The 25,773-nt window shown below is 31.5% G+C and overlaps 1 protein-coding gene across 2 annotated transcripts in view; it reads right to left on the bottom strand.

The window, feature by feature from the left end:
- LOC129946450 (protein still life, isoform SIF type 1) overlaps nucleotides 1–25,773 on the bottom strand; it is a 325,973-nt gene that overhangs the window by 60,290 nt on the left and 239,910 nt on the right. For both annotated transcript variants that reach the window (XM_056056633.1, XM_056056634.1), the window contains one exon: nucleotides 7,102–7,329. In XM_056056633.1, coding sequence (XP_055912608.1) covers nucleotides 7,102–7,329 — 228 coding nt within the window. The remainder of the gene's footprint in view (nucleotides 1–7,101; nucleotides 7,330–25,773) is intronic.

Raw genomic sequence — 25,773 nt, 5'->3', positions numbered from 1 at the left:
AGTTTTCTCTGTGTTGGAACTCATTTAATTTTAAAGTGCAGGGCAAAGATATAAACCTGTTTAGGAAGTTAATGTTAAATGGAGACTTTATATTTTTATGAACTTGGTGAGAAAAAAATCTTAAGTAAAGTTATTTTTCTGTAAAAAAAACGAGGGAATGATAGGGAATAAATTTTGGATAAAAGGTTAAGTTAAATAAAATAAAAAAAATTCATGTCGTTTCCAAACTTTTTGATATTTTGTTCAAAAGTTTTTTCATGGTTTGTTAAATTCGTTTAGAGTAAACATTATTTTAATGCCTTCACCAAATAATGAGTTGTAATGAGAAATTTAAAATGTATATAGATAAGTGTTAGGTTTTTGGGGGTTGTAGTTTTCATCACAATTTTTACTGGTAATATAATCTTTAGGACTTATCGAGGATCCTAATTTTGATATGAGATAAGTCATATTTAATTTTTATAAAGAGGTAAGAACATAAGTTAAGATGCAACTCACACCATAACTTTTCATTGACGTCATAAAAAATAACTTTTTACTTGAAATATGAGCTAAAATGAAAGGGAATTTGAAAATTATGTAAAACTTCGAAAGTAGAAAACACCTGATTTTTTTTTTTTATTTATCGAAGTTAAGAGCAATTTTTTATATTAATTGTTTTCTAAGGATATAGAGTTTTAATTTGGTAATACTTTTTTAAGTCAAGGTTTATGGCATTCCAACTTTAGAAGAATTTTCAAAAATTATGGTTTTTATTTTGAAAATCTTCAAAATACGTATCGGTTTATAATAATAATAAATTGGGTGGCGCAACAGTCCATTGAAAACTAGGGCCTAGGGACAACTCTCAACCATTCATGTGTGCGAGTACCTACTGTTGCTGGAGGTCCTCATAATAGCCAATTTTAATAATGATGGATGATAATGAAAATGGAGTGATTGTAATTTTAAGGTGGTTTCTCGAGACATCCTTACATCCACAAAAACTAACTGTTTGGTGTGCCTTGTTGGTTGCAATATTGACCGCTGTAGAACCATGATTACTGACTTTTTTCGTCCATCATTTGGACGACCATAATATGCCGGAGCTGTGATTTCAACAAGAAAGCGGAACATATCATACAGCTTGTTACACTTAGTTTAACTTTACAGAACCGTTAATTTGTCTCCAAACTAACTCAACGCCGGTTGACTATGTTCTGTGGGTTCTGAGGACCGATTGAAACGATTGACCACTTGAGGGACAACAATTGCCGAAGTACAGCCCCAAATGTTAGAAAAAGTCATAGAGAATTGAATTGCAGTTGAAAGTCTGACATGTCAATTGTGTTAAAGCCACATTTCGTGCTTTAAGAGGAGATTATGAACGTCCAATTACGCAAGCAATTGGCACAATTGTGATAAAATTTGAAGAGACTGGAGCGGCTCACAGATATTGTAAGGCCTGTGCATCATCCTTTCGCTCATATTGTAAGGGAAAGTGTTGCCTAAGACTCGTTTTGCAATTGGATCTACACCCATAAAAGTCCAGCTCACATAACAACTGAAGTCAGTTGACGATTCACAACTTCTTAGATACGTTAAATGGGTGCTTGAGCAACAGGTGGTGGACGGCGATTTTTCGAACAAAATTTTCTGAAGCAACGAAGGACATTTCTCAATAGGTGGTTATGTTAATAAACAATATTTTCGTATAAGGGGTTTTGAGAATACTCAAGTAATTGAAGTGAGTCCATTACATTCACAAAAAGTCACTGTTTGGTGCGCTCTTTTTTTTCGGAGTTATGATTGGACCGTACTTCTTTGAAAACGACGATAGGACGATGATGGTCACAGTCAATTCGAAGCGTAATGGTCATATGATAACAGACTTTTGTTTGCCTGCTATTGAAGCAACTTGAAGAATATGTGGTTTCAACATGAAGGTTCCAAATGCCACACAACTCGAGCGAATATGGCTTTTTTGAAAGAGACATTTTGTGGCCTCGTAATTTATCTCTCTATCGTATAGATATCAACTGGCCTCCAAGATCATGTGATTGGACACGGCTAGACTTTTTTTTCTTTAGCTATGCAAGAGGCCGTGTTTATGCAGATAAACCTTTAACTCCTGAGCACTTAAAAACCAAAATTCACCAAGTTATGGCTGAAATACCGCAAATCGAAAACTACCTCAAAAGAATCGATGCTTGCAATAATTTAAATGATGTTGTGTTTCACATATAATGTCATTATTCAAAACGTACGATAAAATGAAACATTATGACAAACAAATATTTTATTTGTGTTTTATTTACGCTTCCTTTTGAAACCACAAAATTGATAATCCTGTATTTTAAACATCACATGTCTTTTTCCATTTTCAAGATCTTAATGTCTTAAAAAATAAGCCTTTATAATGAGAAATAAGTTTAAAGTGCATATATAACTTTATTTGTTCTCAAGACATTTGAGTTGAAAATCATTTCCTACCAATTTTAATTTTATTTTTGTTTTAAACGATTTATACAAATAAAGTGTTCGTTGATTTTTTTAAGGTCATACTAATTGGATAAGACTTCAAAATCGATGACATAAAATTAAACTGCAGTTGAATGATTCTCATTGTTTCTTTAAATATTTTTGGGGTCAAACAAATATTGAATTCTTTTTCAAAAATGCTATAGTGAAAAATTTGTATTTATTTCGAAGGTTCAACAAAATTTATTTGAAGTCAATATCTCCGCTGATTCTTGAAATATTATTCACGGAAAAGTATTTAAAGTCAATATCTCCGCTAATTCTTGAAATATTATTTACGGAAAAAGGTATTGCGAACAACATCTTTCTTTATAGCATGGAATATGTATTTTAAGGACTTTAAAACCTCGAAAAGTGACAAAATCTTCAATTTGGCTATAATCAGACCAATTATTATAGTTTACAATTTTAAATTAAAAATCACAGAAATGTCAAAATTTTCATGCCATTTTCATATTGAAGCCCTAAAATTTTTCTTTTTTTTAAAGTGTTTTATGTTCTGAAATTATTAAACCTATTGAATCATTTGTTTAGATTAAATTGCCAAGATATTTATTTATTTTTACTTGACGGCATTTTTTTATTCCTATATCAAAAAATTATAAAAAAAGCAATAGAAAAGTTACGCTTGAGAAAGAAATGTACTCCTCTGTAATAAGCCAGTTTTGTTTTTTCCATCCACAAATTATTCCCCTGCTATGCTGTAAAAATAAGCAATAACAATTTATTGTCCAGAAATAACATCAAAAACAATTCACGTACTTCAAATCACACATAATCTAGCGGTTTATTTTAACTCTCCTTAATCATACCTCACTTATAAACCATATCTCACTCGCATATATTCAAACAATTATTAACCCATCATTTATTTGAAATCAGCCATTAAATTTACCCGAGGGAAGCAACTGTGGCATTGTTATTTTTGTTGTTCCTCTTTTTTGGTGTCAAATTCATTGCTCCCCAGACAGATTAAATAAAATACGATATAAATATATGCACACTTACTTATAGCCCCAAGGACGACAAATGACGGCAGCTACCAAACTCCTCCTAGCCTCCATTTCAAAAAAAAAAAATACGAAAAATAAAAATAAAAGCCAGATGGCAAGGATGAAGAAGAATAATAATAAAGAAAAAAAAAAAGAAAACTCCATCCAAAAATTATGATCATTGAGTAGCTGTTCACGACAATGCATAATAATGGCGCCTTATCTGATTTATCGTCCAAACACCAAGCTTTGTAATAAAAATAGAAATTTATTAGAATTTAACATCCACAAAAAGCACTGTGATGTTTTGCTCCTTCCAGTTTTGCTTTTTATTTATAAGGACGGAGTCTTTAGGAGCAGACGAATCTCTTACAGTCGCAGTCAAAAAAATACGAGTGTAATATGTACAAGGAGTAAAGAGGAACAGCAACAGAAACAGGAAAAGGAAACCCACCTGGAAATATCATAAAATCAAAAACACAACATCGAGCATAACTTTTTCAATAAACATCCGGTGGTGTGTGACACATTCCACAATTGAAGATATATTGCTCCTGCTTCAAGGATACGCCTCAATGCTGCTATTTTATGCAACTTGTACTTGTTTTTTATTTGTGTACTTTGTTTTTTTAATAAAAGATTTCAGTGGTATTTTTTCGAAGCGGAACGTTGGCAGAAGTAACAATAAATAGCTCCCATTTTGCGAGTGGAAAAACGTTACCGTTACTGTTACCGTTAATGAAAAAAAAAAAAACAAACGACAGTTCATGTCGATATATAAGACAGGCACATAATCAATGCACGCGATTGGCTGAATAAAGTGAACGAAAATATATCTAAATTCTAGAAAAATGGTCATACAAAATGGAGGAGAACAAAAAATGGAAGGTTTCCGGTCTGAAGAGTCAGTTTGTTGGGTGGTTTTGTTATACGTGTTAGGTGAGTAAGGATGAGCAAGAAGTATAGAAATATCGTGTGTAGAAAGCAGTTACCGTTAGATATTTGTTTGTGAGATGCAGCAGCAGGAAGATGAGTTAGTAGCACGAATGTTAGACGCTTCAAAAGTAGCACGGATGAAAAATAGAAAACAGGAATTGAGGTGTCATGGAAAACAATCTAGAACTACAAAAGCGTCACAATTGAGAATCAGTGCTGTGGCAATACTGCAGCTGCAGTAGCTTTTCCTATAACCGTCCACCTGCCGCCACTGCCATGCCATTGATGCCAGATACCAGGGACGGGAATCGTAGTTTATTGAAAAGATTCTTGTGTCCTTGTTTACCCTTGCAAGTCGCAATGAAAGGCAAATGGGAGATTAAGAATCAGTATTGTTAAGGGATGGGGGATGGTGGTGGTATGAGTTTAAGTAAATGAAAATGATTTAGAGAAATTTCTCCTTAAGAACATTAAGTAAATTAACTTAAAAGTGTCATCAGTGTTGTTTTCATCTTCTTCTCAACGTTAAAAGTTTCCACTTTGTTGTAAATGTTTTTTTTTCCTCTAATGAAACTGTCCTTGTTTAGAGGTTGTTTTGTAAGTCTTTTGCCTTAAGCTTTGATATCAATGTGCTTGAACTCAATGGGTATTTATATCTCATTAGGTTAATTTAGAATTTAATTTTTAATCAATCATGGAAATTCATTTAAAATTCAACTAAGGTAAATCACATAGATGAGAAAGTATATTTCTTGTAGTTTTAATGAATGTTTTGTTAAAGACCTTAAGTTGTATGTAATATTGATGTTGTAACTTGTTTTTAAAGTCTGCATCTAGTTAATGTTCAAAGGTGCGATTGTTTAAACAATTTACTTAGGGGGGTCACTGTGGCGTATGCGTCACTTTATTTTATACGAAAGTACCATTTTCTATTACTCTCTACTTACGTAGGGATTTTTGTTTATATAGTCAATAAGTCTTGAGGTAAAAGTTATTTTTTTTGCCTATTCACAGCGCCATCAATAATTCTGAATTATTCATTAAATCATAAAATTTTGTTTCTTTATCCGAAGAATTTTATCAAGTCCCAGAGGATAAAAGTTGTCATTTCCATGAAATTAAATTGAAGCTTACCAGAAACGTCAACTCTCTGGAAATACTTGAAAACTCTAGAAGATGTCTATAACAATTATTATAATCATCTCATAAAGCCTTGACATGGCGATATAATTGTATCGAAGAATCAAAAGCATATGTATATGTAGTGTCGATATTATTCAATATTTCAAAGAGTCTCGTCGCTCTCCTAAAGCATAATTTATTATATCCATCTTGCTTGAAAGACAGAAACATCCACTGTCATTACCACAAATCGTGTAACCAAAATGTCAACATTAAATCATTTAAGGCTCAGCCTCAGAAGAGATTAGCTTCAAATCACACTGATGCCACCCAACTTTCCAACTCTGAATGCTCTGCCATGATTCACTTGACTCTAACACCCATTTCCTTTTGCCTATGTATGTACCTACTATAAGATTAAGGACCTTCCCACAAGAATCGGAAATTACCTGATGCAAATGACAGTCAACTTAATAGCTTAGATATTATGGTAGGTACATAAATATAATATATAATATAAAGAGTTAAAGGTATTATACAATGCACTTGAATATCTATATATCTAGTAAAAGAGATCCTTGCCAGCGAAATCCTTTAAATTTAATAAAAAATTTTAATTAAATTAATGCAAGCCACGCAAAGTAAGCCCTCGGCAGCAAATCAAAACTTTTCTCTGGAAACACGAACTTTGTCTTTTTGTTTCCTGGCATTCACCTTTTCAGGAGTAGTGGCTTCCCTCATTGACTCTCTAACTCTAACTCCAACTCTATAGCGGAAGACTAATAATGCAATTGCCTCCGTAGACTACAACGACATCGCCCTTGCCCTCCCCCATGTTGAAACCACAATATTCTTCCATCTATAACATGCTTAAGCCGAAAGAAGAGTTAAGCAGAATAGAGGGCATCCGCCTTCCGTCTTATCCACCTTTACCACCGCCGCCGTTGCCAAAGCCGCAGTCGTCGCGTCGTTTTTGTCGATTTACTTCTATAAACTCTCTCACGGATATGTCATGTGGCGAACAAGGTAAAATAAATGTGCAGGGTTCATCCGACCGAGATAAAGACGGGTCCTTGGAACTAAAGCGATGGAAAAACTGTCGACATAGCTCCCATAGGGCGACTTAATTTACCCAAAAAACAAAAAAAAACATCCACCCACAGAGTTTATTAAGTTCCACAAACATACAAACCATAGGACTCGTGTATGTGCTCTTTGCACAGCATATAAGGACTCATTGAAAAACTTCAAAAGTTTACCTTTTATCCTTCCGCTCGTCGTCCAATCCTGTTACCGTTACCGACCTATAGCCGACAGCTTTTGGTGGTTGATTGCACATGGTAGATATATCAGCAATGCAATGGTTAGTGGTGGAATTTATGTGACCAAAGATATTGTTCTATCTAACTATTACAACCGCAAATGACCAAACTCCATCATATCAACCCAGATTCCAAAAACTTAAAACCCAAAACCCAAAACCTAGACCCTTCCCGTTTTAGTCTACTTTTATAAATAAATTTGTACTTACATAATTTTCAATCAAATCATTACGATGTGGCACAAAATAATTGTGGTCCTCCATGTCACGTCGCTTTTTCACTCGAACAAAATGCTCCATCGGATTGAGATTCCTCCGGGCACATGCATTGGCTAGGAATTCTTCAAAGGACATCGCCTCACGTAGATAAACTGTCGAATAAGCATTGTCGGGCATTGGTACTTTGAAGGTCTTCTCTGGCTCGTCACGTGAGTTCATCTGCAACAAAAAAAAAAAAACAAAAATTAATCTTCTTTCTTAAAACAAAAACAAAAATCCTAAGTATAGTAAAAAAGATGTGGAACAAAGAAGAAGAATCCTTGTGCGGTAATTATAGTGTACATTTTTGGTTCATTATCAAAAGATAGATATTATTGGGGTATTTCTGTGTCATTAGATAGATTTTGTTGATAGGAATTTCAATTTTTCTCTTATTTTTATGTTCAATAGATGTTCGTCCTTTGGCTTGGTTTAAGCTTTAAATAAAGAGAACTAATGAATTATGTAAGATCTAAGAACCCTTAAGAATGATAGAAATATTATAATTCAAATTAAAGATAATGGACTGTGAATGATACAGAGGCTCGTATTGATGTTGATGGAAATGATGGTCAATATATAATAGATACATTTATCTGTAGATTAAGTTCTCCAAGGAGTATATAACATTATTAATATTTTGTTAGGAAATTAATTTGAAATCCTAGAAAGGACTTTATTCAAATGATATTTTATAGTGTAGACGAGTATTGTGTTTGTTCTTTAAGTAACTTGGATTTGATTTACTTTCCTATTCATTACTTTCATTAAAATTGAAATTATCAGGAATCGTATATATTTTTAAACAAGGATAGTAAAATGAGCAATAATATCAGCATAAAGACGATAAATTAGTTATCGAAATAATTAAAGGAATTATTTTGCATTGTCTTATGAAACAAATTGAAGTAATTTAAATACTTTCATACAAACGAAATATATAAATTATCTAAAAAGGAAAAATTAATAAATAAAATTAATTAATTTTTTGTTAGAGTCACATTGCCTTGGGCATCGTGTTCCAGCATAGTTTCGTGCCTTAAAGTCATTGTTAGAAGCTCCTTATGATAGGCAATGATGATAGAACGAAAATAAGGCAGCACCTAATGACATGCTTATAATTAACGTTCAAGTTTAACAGGTAAACCTGCTCGTATGAGCGATAAATGTGATATGTAACCGCTGGCGCTGCAAAAAGTAACTTGAAACACTCTCCAGCCTTCTAACTACTTGCAGACAAAAATTCGTAGCATAATATTGCTCCGTTGCTAAGTGAAAGACGGGCAAACAAACAAACAATCAAGCAGAAAATTGACAGATATAATTTCTGGCTACATATTACATTGTCCATTTAATCAGTCTAATTTTGTTCTACTCTTTCCAATAAATCTAGTTGCATGATGGCTTAAATGTTGGCTCAAACTGCGTTCTTTGAAATAGAATTGTAAATATCGAACAACTAGATATTTAATCCTATAGTCCGAATGAGGATTTCCAGATTTCAGGGCTCGGAATTTATGAACATGCCTAATGATGAGAAGGACTTGAATTTTGTATTGATAAGCTTAAAAATAAACTATTTCGACAGCTAAATTATGAAAAAATGGTTTATTCTGCACCACAAGAGATCAATAAGCCTAAAACCAATGAAATATTTGATTATTCATTATTCTATTACTAATTTTAGTAGAAAGATGATCAAATCTACATAGCTTCAAACCAAAAAAGGATTGCTTGATGGAATCTTTTCTAAATACAACAAAATATTATTATAAATTGTTACGTTAGTCAATCGGGGTTTATTAAAATAAAACAATTTATGCAGTATTACGTCATGTTATTTTTTTGATAAATTAATTAAAATCCAACTAAAAACTTAACTCCAAACAACAACAAAAACAATTCGATACTCCCCAGGAATAAAGATCGATAATATAGAATTTTAATGCAAATGGAATACAACCATTTCGTAAAATATATCTACAAAAGTATATCTATGCGATATTATAGAACCCAAAACCGATGGTTATTATTTATTTGCGACTTTTTAATAAAAATGCAAAACTTTACGCTCTATTAACCATCATCGCTTCGCCCATCAGCAATATATACCATACATACCGTATACCGTGTACCGTAAATACGACTCGACTCGAATATCAAAAAGCTAGAATGCAAAATTAACTATCTCTATGTTCATTTCCTGTTTTCATTAGTTTTGCCAAACCATTCGAATGCACTTTTCAGCCTACCCAAAACTGTAATTCATAAATTTATATATGAGATTTTGTGTTGGCCAACAAAAAAAAATGGTTTTCATGCATAAATTGGTCCAAGTGGAAATTTTATGGTAGTCGAATAAATTTTTAGATACTCATACTCGAATTTGTTTATTTTTGCAATCGGGGGTATAATGTGTGAGAGTTCTTTTTTGGGGGAGGTATTTGTATTCATTTAATGGTAAATAATTTTATCAAATAATTTATAAGGTACCCAATCAAAAATTTGGAATTTAAAAAATCTTTAAACACTCTCATGCTCATGGTAATTATTGACACATTTAGCTCTCAAATTGGCTCTCATGCCTTTTTTAATTAAATTTGAAAATTATAATCACCTTAATATGCTTTTAAAAATCACTCTTGCCTTTAGCAAGAACTTCAAAATGAGCTTCAAAATTAAATTCACATTCAAAAGTTATGAACCCTTATTGCCGCACTGCTGAGTGACGTTAATTTTAATTCCCAACTGAAATCACATCTTATAACATAATGAAACTCTTAACGAAGATAATATTTATCAATAGTAAGTCATTAGTCGAGATCCTTTACATTTGGGAAGTTGACATCATCACTTCTATGAACGTATATGGCTCCATCTTCATCCTAATTAAAGCAAATATTTTGAAATTATAAATGACCTATCATGCGTATGTATATCTGTATACATTAATCAATAGGCTCTCTTCGGTTCTTTTGAGTATCAATTAAATTTATTGACATAAATAATGAACATAATATCTACTCTAGACGAGATTCAAAAAACGTCCCTTCTCTTCCCATCTCAACTTATATAGGAGCGAATCTCCTTGACAAACTTAACAAAAGGAACTCACATAACCTTTTCACGAAGCTTGAGCTTTTTGCATAAAATACTATTCAAAAAATGTTGCATTCAATATTTTATACTACATTTTTATTTAATGTAAGTTTTTTTGTTTAAAAAAATAGAATACATTAAATAATGTATTTTTATTTAAATGAACATGTGAGTTTTTTGTTAACAACAAAACAAAAAAAGGAGTGAATAATTTAAATTGAATATTACATAAAATATATCAAAAAAAGGAAGGCATTTTATACTTTTTCTATTTGTATAAAGATTTTTATCGGAGCGATGGAAACGGTGGTAAATAATTTACATAAATATTCAACATTATAAAATGTTAGCAAATTGCATATAAATTTAATAGTTTCTGTTTCGTGTTTTATGCAATAAATTAAGATTTAAATCAAATTAGTTTGGTATAATTAATTGAGTTAAATATTATTTATTACATTTTTTACTTTTTTTCATGTTTATTTAAATTTAATCAAATATTTGAATTCTGAAATTTAAAGGGCTATCTGTATTTAATAATTGACATCTTTAATGGAAAATGGAATGAAAAATAGAATGTTCTCAAATAATATTAAAAATTTGAAAATTTACTTTTTTGATTGGTGTGTTTTCTGTGTAGTAATTTAATTTATGTTTCAAAGATTTTGAAGATGTCTGAGATATCTTTCTCACAAAAAAATTATTTTCTAGTCTTCGAATTTATGCATCTTAAGAGGATATCACTTGATTTTAGTATTTTTAGTACAGGAATTTCAAATTCTAAAAATACCATGTACAGAAATAGTGTTCTTTAAAAATGAACAAAAAACGTGATATACTTATGCATTCTATCTCACTACACGTTCCAGAATATCTCTTTGTCTATTAGATTGAGCCTCAATCGGCTCTTAATGTATCTTTGAAGAACGATAAATGTTATGCTTTCATGGTTGTGAAAAATGTGTTTTTGAGTTAACTTTTGTTGTTCAGGTTTATTCCGAATCTTAAATTCGATCTTAGCTATATTCTCATTACTTAGATTCAAAAATCGTTTTCAATATTATTTTATTTTTTTGAGTACATTTAAAAAAAAACTTGAAGTGAAAACCTTGTTTGGAAGACAAATTCTTAATAAGAACTAAGGCGTAAAGTTTCCTTAAAGATTAAAATTTATAAGGCTTACAACTTATGAGCATTTTTTGAAAGGAGCAGTATGGATTTAGAAACCATTACGATTTTTTAAAAGTGTTTTACTTTGGGCGAGCATTTTTTCCGGTTTCATGGAGAAAATATATTGGTTCTTGGTATTGGTTATAAATAAAAAAGTCGTTTTGTTGTGTTTGTTTGTTTGTTCCTTCTTCACGTTGCAACGGAGCTATATTTTAACAAATTTGTTTGTATGGAGTTAGTTCCACGGCTGAAGAATGTTTTAAGTTAATTTTTAACGCGGTAAAATATCTCAATTGCAGATTATTTGAACAGATCCACCGGTACGACTTTTAATTAGATATTCGATATTTTCGTTTTTAGAACACTAATAACTAGCATATTATCAGGTACTTCCTACTTTTAGACCTTCCATCGATGCCCATCTTTAGGTGTTTCTTTAATCTTTCTTTCTTTTCTCGAAACCTTAAATATGGGGTGATTTTTTAGCTCTTATCTTTTTGGCAACACTGGTTTAAAAAGCTGCCGCACGTACCGTGTTTTGTTCACTTTCAAACATCTTCAGTTTGGTCTATAATTTAACCATGAATTGTCTAGATTATTTGATTTTATTATCAATAGGCGCGATCTGTTAAGAAAGTTCATTGTGAGCTTCTTCCATTTTATGATCAGTTTAATCGAACCACTGAAGCGGCTATTTGGGCTATTGTGACTAAATTTCGCACCAAATTTACATTGTTGGACATTAAACCACCAACACGCTTACGTAGAGTGCAAACTGAAGAAAATATCGGAGCTGTATCAGCCAGTGTTAATGATGACCATCAATTATCGATTCGTCGCCGTTCGCAGCAATTGCGCCTCTGTTACTTAACAACGTGGAAGGATTTAGGTGTGATGCCTTTCAAACTACAGCTGGTGTAAGAATTGAAGCCGAACAACCTACTGCAACGTACAATTTTTGGTTAATGGGCTCTTGGAAAGTTGGACGAAGATCCACTTTTTTACCGAAAAATTTTGTTCAGTGACGAAGCACATTTTTGGCTCAATGTGTACGGAAATAAGCAGAATTGTCGATTTTGGAGAGAATATCAGCCAGAAACATTGCAAGAGCTACCAATGCATCCAGAAAAAGTCAGAGTTTGGTTCGATTTATGTATTGGTGGCATCATTGGACCCTACTTTTTCAGATATGATGCGAATCGTGACGCAACTGTGAATAATGAGCGCTACCGTGAGATGATATCCAAATTTTGTTTGCCCCAAAATGCAAGAGCTTGACTTAGATGACATGCGGTTTCAACAAGACGGTGCCAAACGCTCAAAAATGGAGCTATTGAGAGGCGAGTTCGGTAAACATTTTTTTCATGTTCGGTCAATTGGCCGCCTTGATCGTGCGATTTAATGCCTTTAGACTATTTTTTGAAACTATGTTAAAGCTCATGTCTATACGGACAAGCTCATTTCAATTGACGTATTGGAAGACAACATTGAAGCATTTATTCGTGAGATACGGGCCGAAATGTTGAAAAGAGAATGCCAAAATTGGACTAGGCGGATGGACCATTTGAGGCGCAGTCAAGGTCAATATTTGCATAAAATAATCTTCAAACATTAAAGTGCTATCGGTGAAAATAAAGATTTAAGGAATTTTCTGAATTGCATGTGTTTTTTTTTAAATCATCCTATAGTATCACCTCTTCTAAAAAATAGTTTGCATTTTCAAATTAAACGGTCCTCAAAAGTGTTCATTGCATTTTATCCTTGACTCTTAATAACGGGGCAGTAAATCTTCTCTTATAAAATTATCATTTTGTCTCCATTATCTCCAAAATGACAGGACTTACAGAAAAAAACCCGTGGAACTATTTTATAATGTGTAAATTCAATTTCTTACAAAATCTGCAACTTAAAGTTTTCTCTATATTTTTTGGGAATTGGGATAATATTGAATTTCAATGCATTTTCGAACCAAATTTAGGAATATTTCAAAAACTTCTAAACTAAATTTTATGGTGCTGAAGACGTTTTTGTAGGGAATTGAATTCTCGATAACTAAGTTTTTAATTTCATTTCTGTAGATTTTTCGTTTTTGAGATATTGTCAGAAAAGTTGAAAAAACTCGTCTCTGAGCGAGATGGTTTTATAAAAGGATGAACGTGTATTTTATATGAAAAACTTTAAAATTTCGAACAAAGTTTCACCAATGGGCCAATACAAAAATGGTATTAAAAAACGCCCTTATATAGCCTTAACAATCTAGTACAATGTTTTTATGAATTTTAAAAATGTATATCTCAGAATCCTGACTAGATAGAATGGTTTTAAAGTTAGATACGAACTAAAATCATTAAAAACTTTAGGAAATGTATAATTTGATAAGGATCGGTCCTGTATTGCCCTTAAATATTCCGTAGGTGGCGTAAATAAATGATTTAATTTTTCAAGGATATTATGAATGAGTTTTGTAACTTTCTTTGATTGGTGAAATTTCGTTATAAACTTACTTATCTTATTCATAAGATCATGCTTAAGAGTGTAATATCTTAACCGAAAAGTCAATATTTATGATGAAATTATAATTGGTAGGCTAAGTAGATATTTAACCTTATAGTTACACCATCACCAGGTTCCTTTTTCCCAAACACTCACATAATGAAAGTGAGGTTATTTGCATAGTCAAGTCATAAGTGGAAATAGCGTAATAAATGTATGGATAAAGTATAAGCTAGTATGTATGTATGTAGCAATTTAGTCCTTATAGAATTATAAGAGTTGTTGTATACCTAGTTAACGAAATTCAGTTGATTGTTGTTGTTTTTCTTCTTCTTTGGTTCTAATACAACAGCAGTGCAATATAAGCAAAAACACTAAACTTAAATAGAGATTTATATTGCTTCGAAATATCGGAGAGGCCTATAGTATAGTAGTAAGTAGTACACGAACATGATATGGCCTCAGAGCTGATGGTATAGGTAACATACGGGTCCTATAGTCCTTTATTCGCTTAACCTCTTCGAATTGCAAAGTTTTCTGCATATAGTGAGTGCGGTATTGGAAGAATGTGAAGTACCTAGTATAATTCTAGGACTATAGGTGTATGTTCCACAAACGCTAGTACTTCACATTCTCGGATATCCTTTGCACTCTCTGCATATAAGCGAATCAGTAAATTAGTTTTTGGGGAAAATTTATTGACTGCGTCTCTATTTTTGGTATAAACTATACAAGCTGGGATATACATAGGTGAAAGTAACAATGCGAGCAGAGTAGCAGCGCTTATATTTCCATGGGAAATGGAACGCTTTGGTTGTTATTATTAAGTAGAGTTGCAGAAATGTTTTATATGTTTGTTAAGCACTCTCAAGGATAAGTAGTGTATTTACTCGGGGCTATAGTATGTGAGAAAGCAAAATTAGGCATTGTTTGTCTTCCTTCTAGCTAATGCGATTAAAGGCGTTAGATTAAAAAAGCTTTAATGAAAAGAATGTTCGCACGAAGCAATATTTGGATATATATGAAAGTGATAAGAAAGTCAATTTGCTGTACCACAGCTTGCGAAAAATCAGGACACAATTTATCATCTGTAGTTTCTGTAGCTAGTGGCAGTAATTAGTTTTTGTATAGAAGGTGTTTTTTAGCTGCATGGCTTGATTGTTAGAAATATCAGTTCAGTCTTCAAATTTATCATGAATTTTTTGGAGCAAGAACAATGCCTTCCAATTGTGAAAATTTCCTTTAAATAAAAATAAACCTATACGCGAAGTTCAAATAGCACTTCGTCCATTTTACGGTATTACGTAATAAAGTTCATTTCAGGTCAAAACAATCCTCAAGTAATTAATTAATCAACATTACATCCAAAAAATTTGACATTTTGGTGCGATTAACATGGCAGTCATCATCGGTCCTTATTTTCAAGTTATTTGGACTAATTCGTATGAACCTTTGATTAGACATTGGCTTAAGCCGACATAAACCTGGAACTCATGAGGCATTGGAGATAAATATTTTAGTTACTATTGACGCTATACGGAAAAAGTAGTTAACAATTCAATTGATCGAATGGAATAGGTAACTCGTAGTAGGTAAAAATAATATTTAAATTATTTAGCAGATTGTAATAATAAAGTTCTCAAGCAGTTTAAAAAGACATCCGACATATTTTCATGTCATTTTTGTGATAAATTAAAATTATGATGCTTTTACTTTAACTTTTTTCCTAAATAAAGGGAAACATTTATATCATAAATTAGAAACTACACTCTTGTAACAATAAAGAATCATCTTTTTTCTGAATGGTAATTTCTAATGGGTTTTACCTTTTTTAAGGTCAAAAAGAAATGCCTTATGTTATCATTAATTCATCATCCCTTATGACGTGTCACTTTAATAGTAGTTGGATTAAATATCATAAAACAAATTAAAACAATAGTCCCTAATTATACCTTCTGCCTACGCCGAGGGAAAAATCTGGTATATCCTTGATAACACTTATGTTTCTGGAAACTAGCACTTAACCTAAACTAACATTAAATATGATGTTTTATTAAACATTTTTACACCCGTTTGACCCTCCCCCCCCAAAAAAAAGAAAATGACATTACTAAAAACAAAAGAAGGCGTGTGTTATGAAAACATGTTTTTTGAACCATTAATATCAAAATATATTTTATAAGATAAATGACTTCACTATCAATATGGGAATATGTAAAAACATCAAAAACAAGAATTCCACCCAAGGACCTCATATATAACCTTTTCCATAAGCTCTCGACGCTACAAGAAAAACAGGTAAAACTCCCATTGTATCTTCTGTTAAATGTTTATGTTCGTAAATATCCTTTGTTTAGGAAGTATATTCTTGAAATAATCCACTTTTGTATCAAATGTATTTTTGTTTTGTTTAGAAAAACAAAATTATATCCATTTAATATAATGTATAAGATTGTAGGGTTACAACCAAACTATCCTTCAGGGTTCTCATAGCAACATTAGGCTTGTGCTTGGGCTGTGTGACACTTTTGGGATGGGCAGAAGAAAAACATTCCCCCATTAGTTAATAACCTCGTGCCATAGAGAATATGATTTGGCAGAAAACAAGGATGCGGAAAACAAGAAAAACAAGGACACATAAATTTAAACAAAAAATGCACCAAAAAGGGCATTTTCGTATCAAAATAAAAAAAGACACAAAATAAAATTACACGAAAAATCTCAAACAATCGCTTGTTAACTGTTGCGTATTTTATTTGGAGTTGAAAAAAAGTCCTTCTTTTTTGAACTTAACTCTCGTTTGCCCTCTCTTACACTTCTAACCCTCCAACTACTCTTCTGTCTCTCTCTATCTCTCTGTCGTTTCATTATAACATTGTTATTTTTTGGAATAGATTTTGTTTTTCAAAAAAAACTCAGATTTATTGAGTTAAAAAAAGGAAAAGCGAATCATTACGAAGTTTTCCTTCCTTGTTTGGTCCTTGTTTTAGTGTTCTTTATCAAATTCTAAGTTTGAAACAGCAAGGAGTTCCGGTTCAGAGATAGAGAGAGGAGAAGAAACACAAAATAAAAAAAAAAAAACAAAAAAAAAATACATGAAACCTGTAAGAATGTAAACCACCATCAAGACATTTGTGCTGTCCACTGGCCTGAAAAAGGATAATTTGATTATAAAGGAAGAGGATGGATTCCAAATGGAGATGACAGAAAAGGACGATTCTCTGGATCTGAATCTGGGATATACTCGCGTAGATACTGAGATAGATATAAGACAAAACAACAACTTGCCAACATAAGATAAAACGTTCGAGTATGTATAAAAATGTTCCTTATTAGAAGGAATTTTTGTATCGTCTTGGTTTCTCGTCTTTTTCATGTTATTACCCCTTACACCTTTTATGAAGAACCAATTGAATTCCTCCGTAAGGATTCTTAAAGGTGTAAAGAGCGCTTGAGAGTTTTCAGCTCCAGATATTGGAATGATGAGAAAACGGCGACGCTGCCGCCGCCACCAAGATATAGGGAAAGGCCTGGAAGAGGAAAAAGTAGAAGTAGAAGTAGAAAAGAAGAAGAGGGAGGAGGCTTCATTTCATAATGGATGTAGAATGAATTTCTATTTTTGTCCCCAGCAGCAAGGATACGAAATAAGAACTGTGTTCTGTTCAATGTGCCTTCCGGCAATAAAGGATATCTTTTGTGTTACGTAAATTGGTTTTAAATTGGTAACATGTTTTTTTTTGTTGTTGTAGATACATATATTTTTTTGAGCCGTTATGGAGTTTTTCGTACGTCCGTCGCCCTCGTCCTTGTCTTAGTCTTCGTCCTTGTCGTCTTCGTTATTGTGTTATATATTTTTGTCCCTTTCCATCCCTCTCATCCGTTTGCCGCTTGGTTTGATTTTTGTTTCCCCTCTCTTGAAGATGAAAAGACTCGGATGGAATTCGATTTTGAATCTTATTATCAATGTAAACGTTTGGATATGGACTGGAGTAGGGGTATAGTGGTATATGATAGGGCTTGAGGCCAGAAGCTTATTTAAAGTGAAAGGTTATCAGTTTACCTTTTTTTTCTCTTCGTTTTTGAAAGTGGGTACCTATGTGAGTTGTTGATGGTGAAGCTGCTATTGCTCTGCTAAATTAAGTTCTTTTGCAACATTTAAAAAAGAATTATCTCTCTAAAGTAGATATTGCTGAATTTTGTATTAAAAAGAGAAATTAAAATGATATACATGCCTACATTGAAAAGGGCACAATATTTCCCATAAATAAAAACATATTTTAACTGAACGAAAACAACAAAAAAACAATATATGTGGAATGGAGGGAGGTGAGTTTTAGGTTTGGGATGACGATAAGGTAGTTCAAAACAGTTTAAAAGTTTTATTGTGTATCGAATCTGACTATATTAGATTAAAAATTTCCAATTTAAAGATTTTGATTATTGAGAAGTTCATATAAATTGTTGAGGAGATAGCAAAAACTTTTAATCTCTTGCGAAATTCTTATAACAATGTTTAAGGTTAAGGAGATATACACATTGGTAGGTAGGTAGATATTTGTATTTATGGAAATAACACATAATTTGATTATTTAAACTTTCAATGAAAAATGCTTCCTTTTAAAAAGCTTTGTCCTGAAGATTCTTTTTTCTTTGTTGGCCAAATTTATCAAAATTGTCCTTAAACAGCGATTTGGGATGTTTAAGATTTTTTGACTGGATAAAAGTTTTGTGGTAATTTTAAAATTTTTGCAAATTAATAAATCAAATAAAGCCTTCGTCAAAAAAATCGAAGGATACACTTAAAGGTTTTTAAAATTCCTGAATCAGGAAGCACCAAATAAAAATTGTAGTAAAATCAAGTGTTATTGTATTATTAAACCAGGTAAGAGAAATTATAATACAATGGTAGTTAGTTTTAGCAAAAAAATTGGAATTATATTAATCTTTAAAACGGATAAGAGTTTATTTTGAAAAGAGCTCCCCAGGTTTGTTTATGTTAAAGCTGCTAGGATCAACTGAAATAGCATAATATCCAGGAAAAGGCAAACAACAATAACTTCTCATTGCGGTGTCCTTCAGAATGATTAGTTTGTACAATAAGCCAAATTTTCATTGAAGAACTTGGAAAAGTTGCAATCAACTATTCAGGTTTAAGCTGTTTTTGAAGAGATATTCGTGACTTTTACCATTTGAGGGTATGAATAACAAAGGTTTGTATAAAATTAAATTAATTTCTTCATGTTTTAGATATTAAAGTCGATAAACAATTTTAAGAAGTATTTTTTGAAACACTCATTTTTGTACATTTTTTCCTAAAAACGTTATTCCGCAATAGTCCGTTGAGAACTATGGCTTATTGATTTACAACACTCAACCATTCCTGTGAGTGAATTATGTTATCAGCAATAGAGGGAACCTAACGTTTTAAGTCGAAACCGAACGACTAATTAGAGAAAGCAATTTTCATGAATACAATTACTCTTGGAGAATGTGTCAATTCTTCGCAAGAGGCAGTACCCGTGAAAAAACTTTTGTATGGTGGAGGTAGGGATCGAAGCTAGCATGACAGTCCAACGCATTAGCCTACTTACGTCACGGGTACTACTATTCTCCTTTTTTTCATCCAAGCTTTCTTACTTAAAATGTTAATCAAACAATGCGATTGTAAGAAAGTCGAAAAAATGTGTCTGGTGATTCGACCCTAAAGCCTAAAATATTCTGGCGATTGTATAATAATAGACATTTTTGTAATGTCCAGAAATGAAAGTAGTGCAGGACCCAGTCTTGCATTTTATATTTCTTATGAAGGTTTGGTTTTTTTTTTTAGTTGGGAACTATGTTAAGCCATCAAAAAGTTTCAAATCAATTATATCTTTTTATTTATTTATAAAGCAATATTGGTTAAAGCCTGGATTTCCTTCCTGATGAGCATAATATCAAAGTAAGTTTCAAAATCTTTATGCCATTGAAATTTTCAAAAACAATTTAAATTTTGTATTAATCAATTAAAATGTCTTTTGATTGTTTTCAAAAGTCTTAGGAAATTAAGATTTAATTATTATGGTTGCAGTCATCTTAAGGCATAATTTATATAAATATAAATGAATCATTATTTGAAGAAATGTCTTTATTCTAGATTGTTGGAAATTTATTTATTGTATCTTCTTAAATATTTTTGGGTTTTATAATATCTTCAAATTGATATCAATTATTACTGCCAGAAATCAAAATTTATTAGTTGCAAAGATTGTGGTTTCATTTGTTGAATATTTTCAAATTCAAAAATAATGATTTATATCTTTGGTAAACATTTATCTGGATATAATTGAGACTTGAGATTTAAAAGAATGATGAACTCAATATCTAACCCAATAAATACAATTGAACCCATTTTACTCTAAAAGAAACAGAAACAAATAATTTAAAAAGCCTTTCAAATACATTCTTAACTTCTCTCCAAAACTCATCATGACATCAAATCCTTAAAAAAATGATGAGCCAAGAAATTCGTCCTGACAACCAAGAAAAAAGTAGAAAAAAAATTCTAAAAATAGATCAATAAAACGTTGACAATTTATCCAAATCCTTTTAAAAGCTTGAAATATTTATAAGAACTCAATAACAAATACAAAAAAGGTGTTACCTGTTTTCTGTTTTCAATTTAAAGAGGAAAAGTACCTGGCATTTAACCTTAAATACCTATGTCCTGTCCAATAAGTCCTCCATGATGCTTATGGGCATTACTGCCACAAACCGGCTTATATAACATATAACAGTATAGTTTAACAATATATAAAGACGAGGAGCGACACGTGAAAGTGCGATTTACATTTATAATGAAAATCCTTATCCTTGTTTCAATTTAGTCCCTTATATTGAAGTTGCACGTTTCCACTGCCATATTTATCCCGTCTTTTGTGTGTTTTTAAGCCCCTTTCCGATGTAATCGATATTTCTGTTCATGATCCAATGTCCGAATATATATGTAGGTTCTATATAACTTTATAGTCATAGTATATATGTAGGTAGTTATATATATATATATAAGTATTATTGGTTTATGGAGTTTATTTTCATTGGAAAACACTTCCAGTTGGTTTGTTTTTTTTTCTCTCCCTCTCTTGTTCTTCTTTAAATATAATTTCATTTTCGTGTTTAACCAATATTGAGAACAAACATTGGGTACACATTTTACATTGGTCCATTTATTTTTTCTTATACAGTTTCAGTCAAAAAATAAAAGCAGATCGAAGTTTCAAAATCAGTTTTCAATGACTCATATTGAGTTTTTGTTATATCACCACAAGTTTGAGAGTGAAGGAAATTTCGAATTAAGCCGGGCTAAGAAAACTTAACCATACCAAAAATAAGATAACATTCCCCAATTTTCCCAATTTTGGGAGTAAGGTCTTGAGAAACTAATTTAAAATTCCACGACCTAAGGACTCCAAAAAGGCCTAAATTAAACCATCATTAGTTTTTTAAAAAATTATTTTGTTCTTGAAAGTCTCCACAAATTGCAGTTTTGGGCTTAAGAAAACAATTCGGATTCTAATCCCTAAATTCTCACCTCCATATATTTTTCAAAATTCATTTCGTTTATAAGCGCTGAAAAAATTTCAGCTTTTTGACTTAATTTTGAGAGTAAGGGTTTCAGGAAACAATTTGGAAATCCATAAAATAGGAATCTTAGATATAAAATAAATTCTTAATTTTTAAAGATTTCGAACCTAAAGTTTTAATGTTTAAAACTTGACGAAAACTTGGAATCACCATAATTCTTTTTTTGGAGGGGGGTGGGGATAAGGTGTTTTTGAACCAAGTCGACGTTAAATCACTTAATTAGCTCAAAAAGAGTCCTAGAGTCCAATTATGTAAAAGGTTAAGAACCAGTTGATCTAACACCAGACAACTAAACTTGAATGACCAAAACAGCCTTCATTTACTTTATAAAGTCGATAACGGCTTAATTTTGTTGACCACAACTGTACAAATGTATAAAACACATAGAATATATATGTTTTGTATTAAATTTTATTTATTTTTTTAATTTATTTCAAACTTTTTGACTCACATACCCGTAACAACATGTTTAACAATGCAACCTCAGGCAGCTCATCCTGATCGTGTCCACCTTGTTGTTGTCGACAAGGCAAACACACAAACCCCCTCCTCTTACCCATCCACAAACCAACACATTGAATAGAGACTTTTAAGTTTAAAACATATGTGTTTGGGTATAGCAATTTATACTACTAACCTATAGTGCCACAGGATATCACTGTTCGAAATTTCTACAAGTACCATGAGATGAGTACCTATACAGTGCACTAGAGTCCTTGAGTGGGATAGTATAGTATAGTTTTGTTTTGTTGTATTTTGTTCGTCCTGTAATTCCTTTTGACAGAGCGTGTTGCATGGAATTAAGATAATACTACCGATTAACTGATACACATGCAACCGCGATCCTGTCGGTGAATAAAAACTGCACTTAATAGTTGACAGTAGTTAGGTGCTCCACACACACACACAGAAACACTATACAGTAGGTATGCCACCACCTCCGCTATGCTATCGCCACCATCACCACCGGATCCGGATATGAGTTCCATTTGCATATTTTCGTTGTTTTTTTTTTAAATTCCTTTTATTTTATTCAACTTTGTATGAATGAGTAGATCCGTGTTGTGTTTTTGTTTGTTTGCCGGATGCTCGAACACAATCGCATCCCCTTGCATTAAATTATTTTTTTATTGGAACGGACTTCTGACATTATCTCCACTTCGGTGAATTGTTGGTTTGTTGCTTCGACGCTACGCGACGGTCAGTCTCAGTGTTGACGCGGTATTCGGGTTGAAAATGGTGGCGGTGTGAGTGGCGGCGGGGTTGGAAACAAGTGGAAAATTATTTTGTGGGCGGCTGGTCGAAGCGTTATAAGGACACTTGAAATTTTTCACAACGACGCACACAATAAGGACTTTGGTAATGACAGGTGAAAAGTATTTAATTTGGGTCAACGAGAAAAATTTATATAATCGAAAACAAAAACAAAAACACACTCAATCTATATTCGTACACAAAAATTAACAAAAACAAAAAACAAACGATTTGTGAAATTCTACGATGAGTATAAGTAGGCTCGAATTTCCAAACCAAACCAAATCAACAAAAAAAACGTATCTATTTATGTATAAATAATTTTGACTGATTTTAATTATTATTATTTCCATTTTCCAATCGAATCTGAATATGTATATGAGGATATGTGTCGGATCTCGAATGCCAATGCCCCATTTTGTGGATTTTCGTTGCGGATAGTCCGCAGCATTCGAATTGCTTGCAATTAATCAATTTAAAAATATAATAAGCGTGCAATGTGATAAAATATTGATTTTTTTTTGTGTCAGAATTCAAGAGGATACAATAGGGGTGAGAGTATTGTATTTTAAGTGAACTTTTTGAGAGTTAAGTGAAACAAATCAAGAACAAATTGGGAATGCAAAAGGCCACTTTTGAGCCAACAGAATGTATAACAAAATATAGGATTTTTTTCAAAATTTCATGAGATTGCATACTTTTGATTTTAATATTTATATTTTAGTTTTTTACTTCATTTTGTAGCAAAGGCTTAAGGAATCGATTTAAAGATCCATGGCCTAAAAAGCCCTAAAATAATCCTAAATTCCCCAATCAATAGTTTTTTTTTTTAATTTTGTTTGGCTTAGAAATTCCTTCTGGAAGGGGATTCTTGAACCAAGCAATTAATTATCACCAAAAAAAGTCCTCAATTCTTACATTTTTAAAATTTAGAAATTCGCTTGTGGTGTTAACATCTCTATTTTTTAACTTCCAACATGTTGAAAATGTCTTGAAAATTTGACATATCTTAAGAAATAAATTGTGTCAAATTATTTATAGTTTTTTTGTCTGTTGATTTAACATAAAAACTACATTCGAAAGACTTACGACCAAAAATTGGAGTTAACGCACTTAACTCAACGGTCCAATTCAACAAATTCATGCTCTATTTGGGACGACAGCGGTCATTAGGGATACAAATTAGCAGCTTTATCGTTTTTGAAGATGGTATAATGCCATTTATTGTCAATTCCACTTCGACAGGTCACAAATTAATACAATTTTCATGACGATAAAGTAGAATAAGTTAGAAGATTTTATGGTTAGTAAGAAGCCAATGCTTCAGTTCGTATATAATTTTTGTTCTTGAATACATTTTAATTAATGTCTAGCACTAAACATTAAATATAAGTAATCTTAAACATTAACAAATCCTTTAAGATTCTATAACAATCTAGCTTTGCTTTTAGATGAGATGATCATAAAATTTTGATAGCATTCGCAAGAAAATTATTATTTTTTGAACAATTGACAACAGCAGGAAAGAAGCAACTATAGCTATAATCTAACCGCCCGCTAATGAAAGAAATTCAATTTTCCCACAAAAAAAAAAAACACATACACTCAAACAACATTCGTTTAGTACTTTGACCAACACAAATAATTAAATTCATTTCAATTAAATTCTATTGCCTTTTATTAAGCATCCAATTGAGTTTTCATTCACCATTGTTCTGCCAATAAACGTGGGGCTCGATCTTTCTCTCTATGTATAGTTGAACTCTGAGGCCAATTGTTTAATGTGGCCAACGGCTTTTACTTCCAGTCTTTTGTTCACTTTCATAAAACTTTAGCCAATATATACGTATACATTCGTATTTATATATACAGACAAAATAAAAAAATATAAAAAATAAAGCTAAAGTTAAAATAAAAATAAAAATAAAATCTAAAAAAATAAATAAATATCCCTTCTTTCATTTGATTTAAACTGAATGGAATGGGACATCATTGTACATACATACATATATACGTTCGTCATCATCATCATCATCATCATCATCATCATCATCATCATCATCATCAACATCATAGTCATCGTTCCTCTGTTTTCCTTTTTCGTTTATTCATAACGGGATCTACATTATACACAAACTCACACAATAAAATATACCTATTTTATATAAATGTATGCTCGTATAGGTATTCCTGCGTTTAAACTAAAAAAAATACCTTATTTATTTTATTTTTCATCATATTTTTCGTTTCCCTATTTAATTTATATTTTGCCTTGAATACTTGTTTTATTGGTATAAACAGAAACAAAACAAAATAAATAAATTTAAAAAAATATTCGTATATAGAATTTTATATAAAGTTAATTTTATAGCTAAATTAATGATCCGGTCCAATGAGTAGGAAGTCAAGAGAAATTGTATATAAATAAAATTGTACTGATGCACATATCAATTCGTACATATACATAAATATAAATGCATACATTAATTTTCTTATTTTCTTTGAAATAAAAAAATTGAAAAATTAATTAAACAAATTTCAAAAATGAGAAAAAAAATATTTGTCACTCTTTTTTGAAATGTAATCAAACTATTCAATCAATTCAATTTGAACCAGAAATAAATTAAAACTTGATACAATTACCCTTCTATAGGAAAAAAAAAATAATTAAATACATTTTATTTTGATTTTGTAGAAAGTTTTGTGCTTATAATCAAAATGAGGTAGATTGAATGCTAAGCATGAATCTATACTAACATTATAAGGCTGAAGAGTTTGTTTGTGTGTTTGACCACGATAATCTCAGAAACTACTGATCCAATTTGAAAAATTCTTAGATATGTGTTAGATAGCCCATTTATCAAGGAATGCTATAGGATATGGCTATATAAAATCATGCTAGGACTTAATTGAGCGAAGAATTAGAGAAGAATGTTTTTTCCCTTTTGATAGTTTATATTGTATGTTCTAAAATGAACCATGCTA

This window comes from Eupeodes corollae, chromosome 2 (genome assembly GCF_945859685.1).
Source record: "Eupeodes corollae chromosome 2, idEupCoro1.1, whole genome shotgun sequence".
NCBI lineage: Eukaryota > Metazoa > Arthropoda > Insecta > Diptera > Syrphidae > Eupeodes > Eupeodes corollae.
This window is presented reverse-complemented; position numbering and strand designations above follow the sequence as displayed.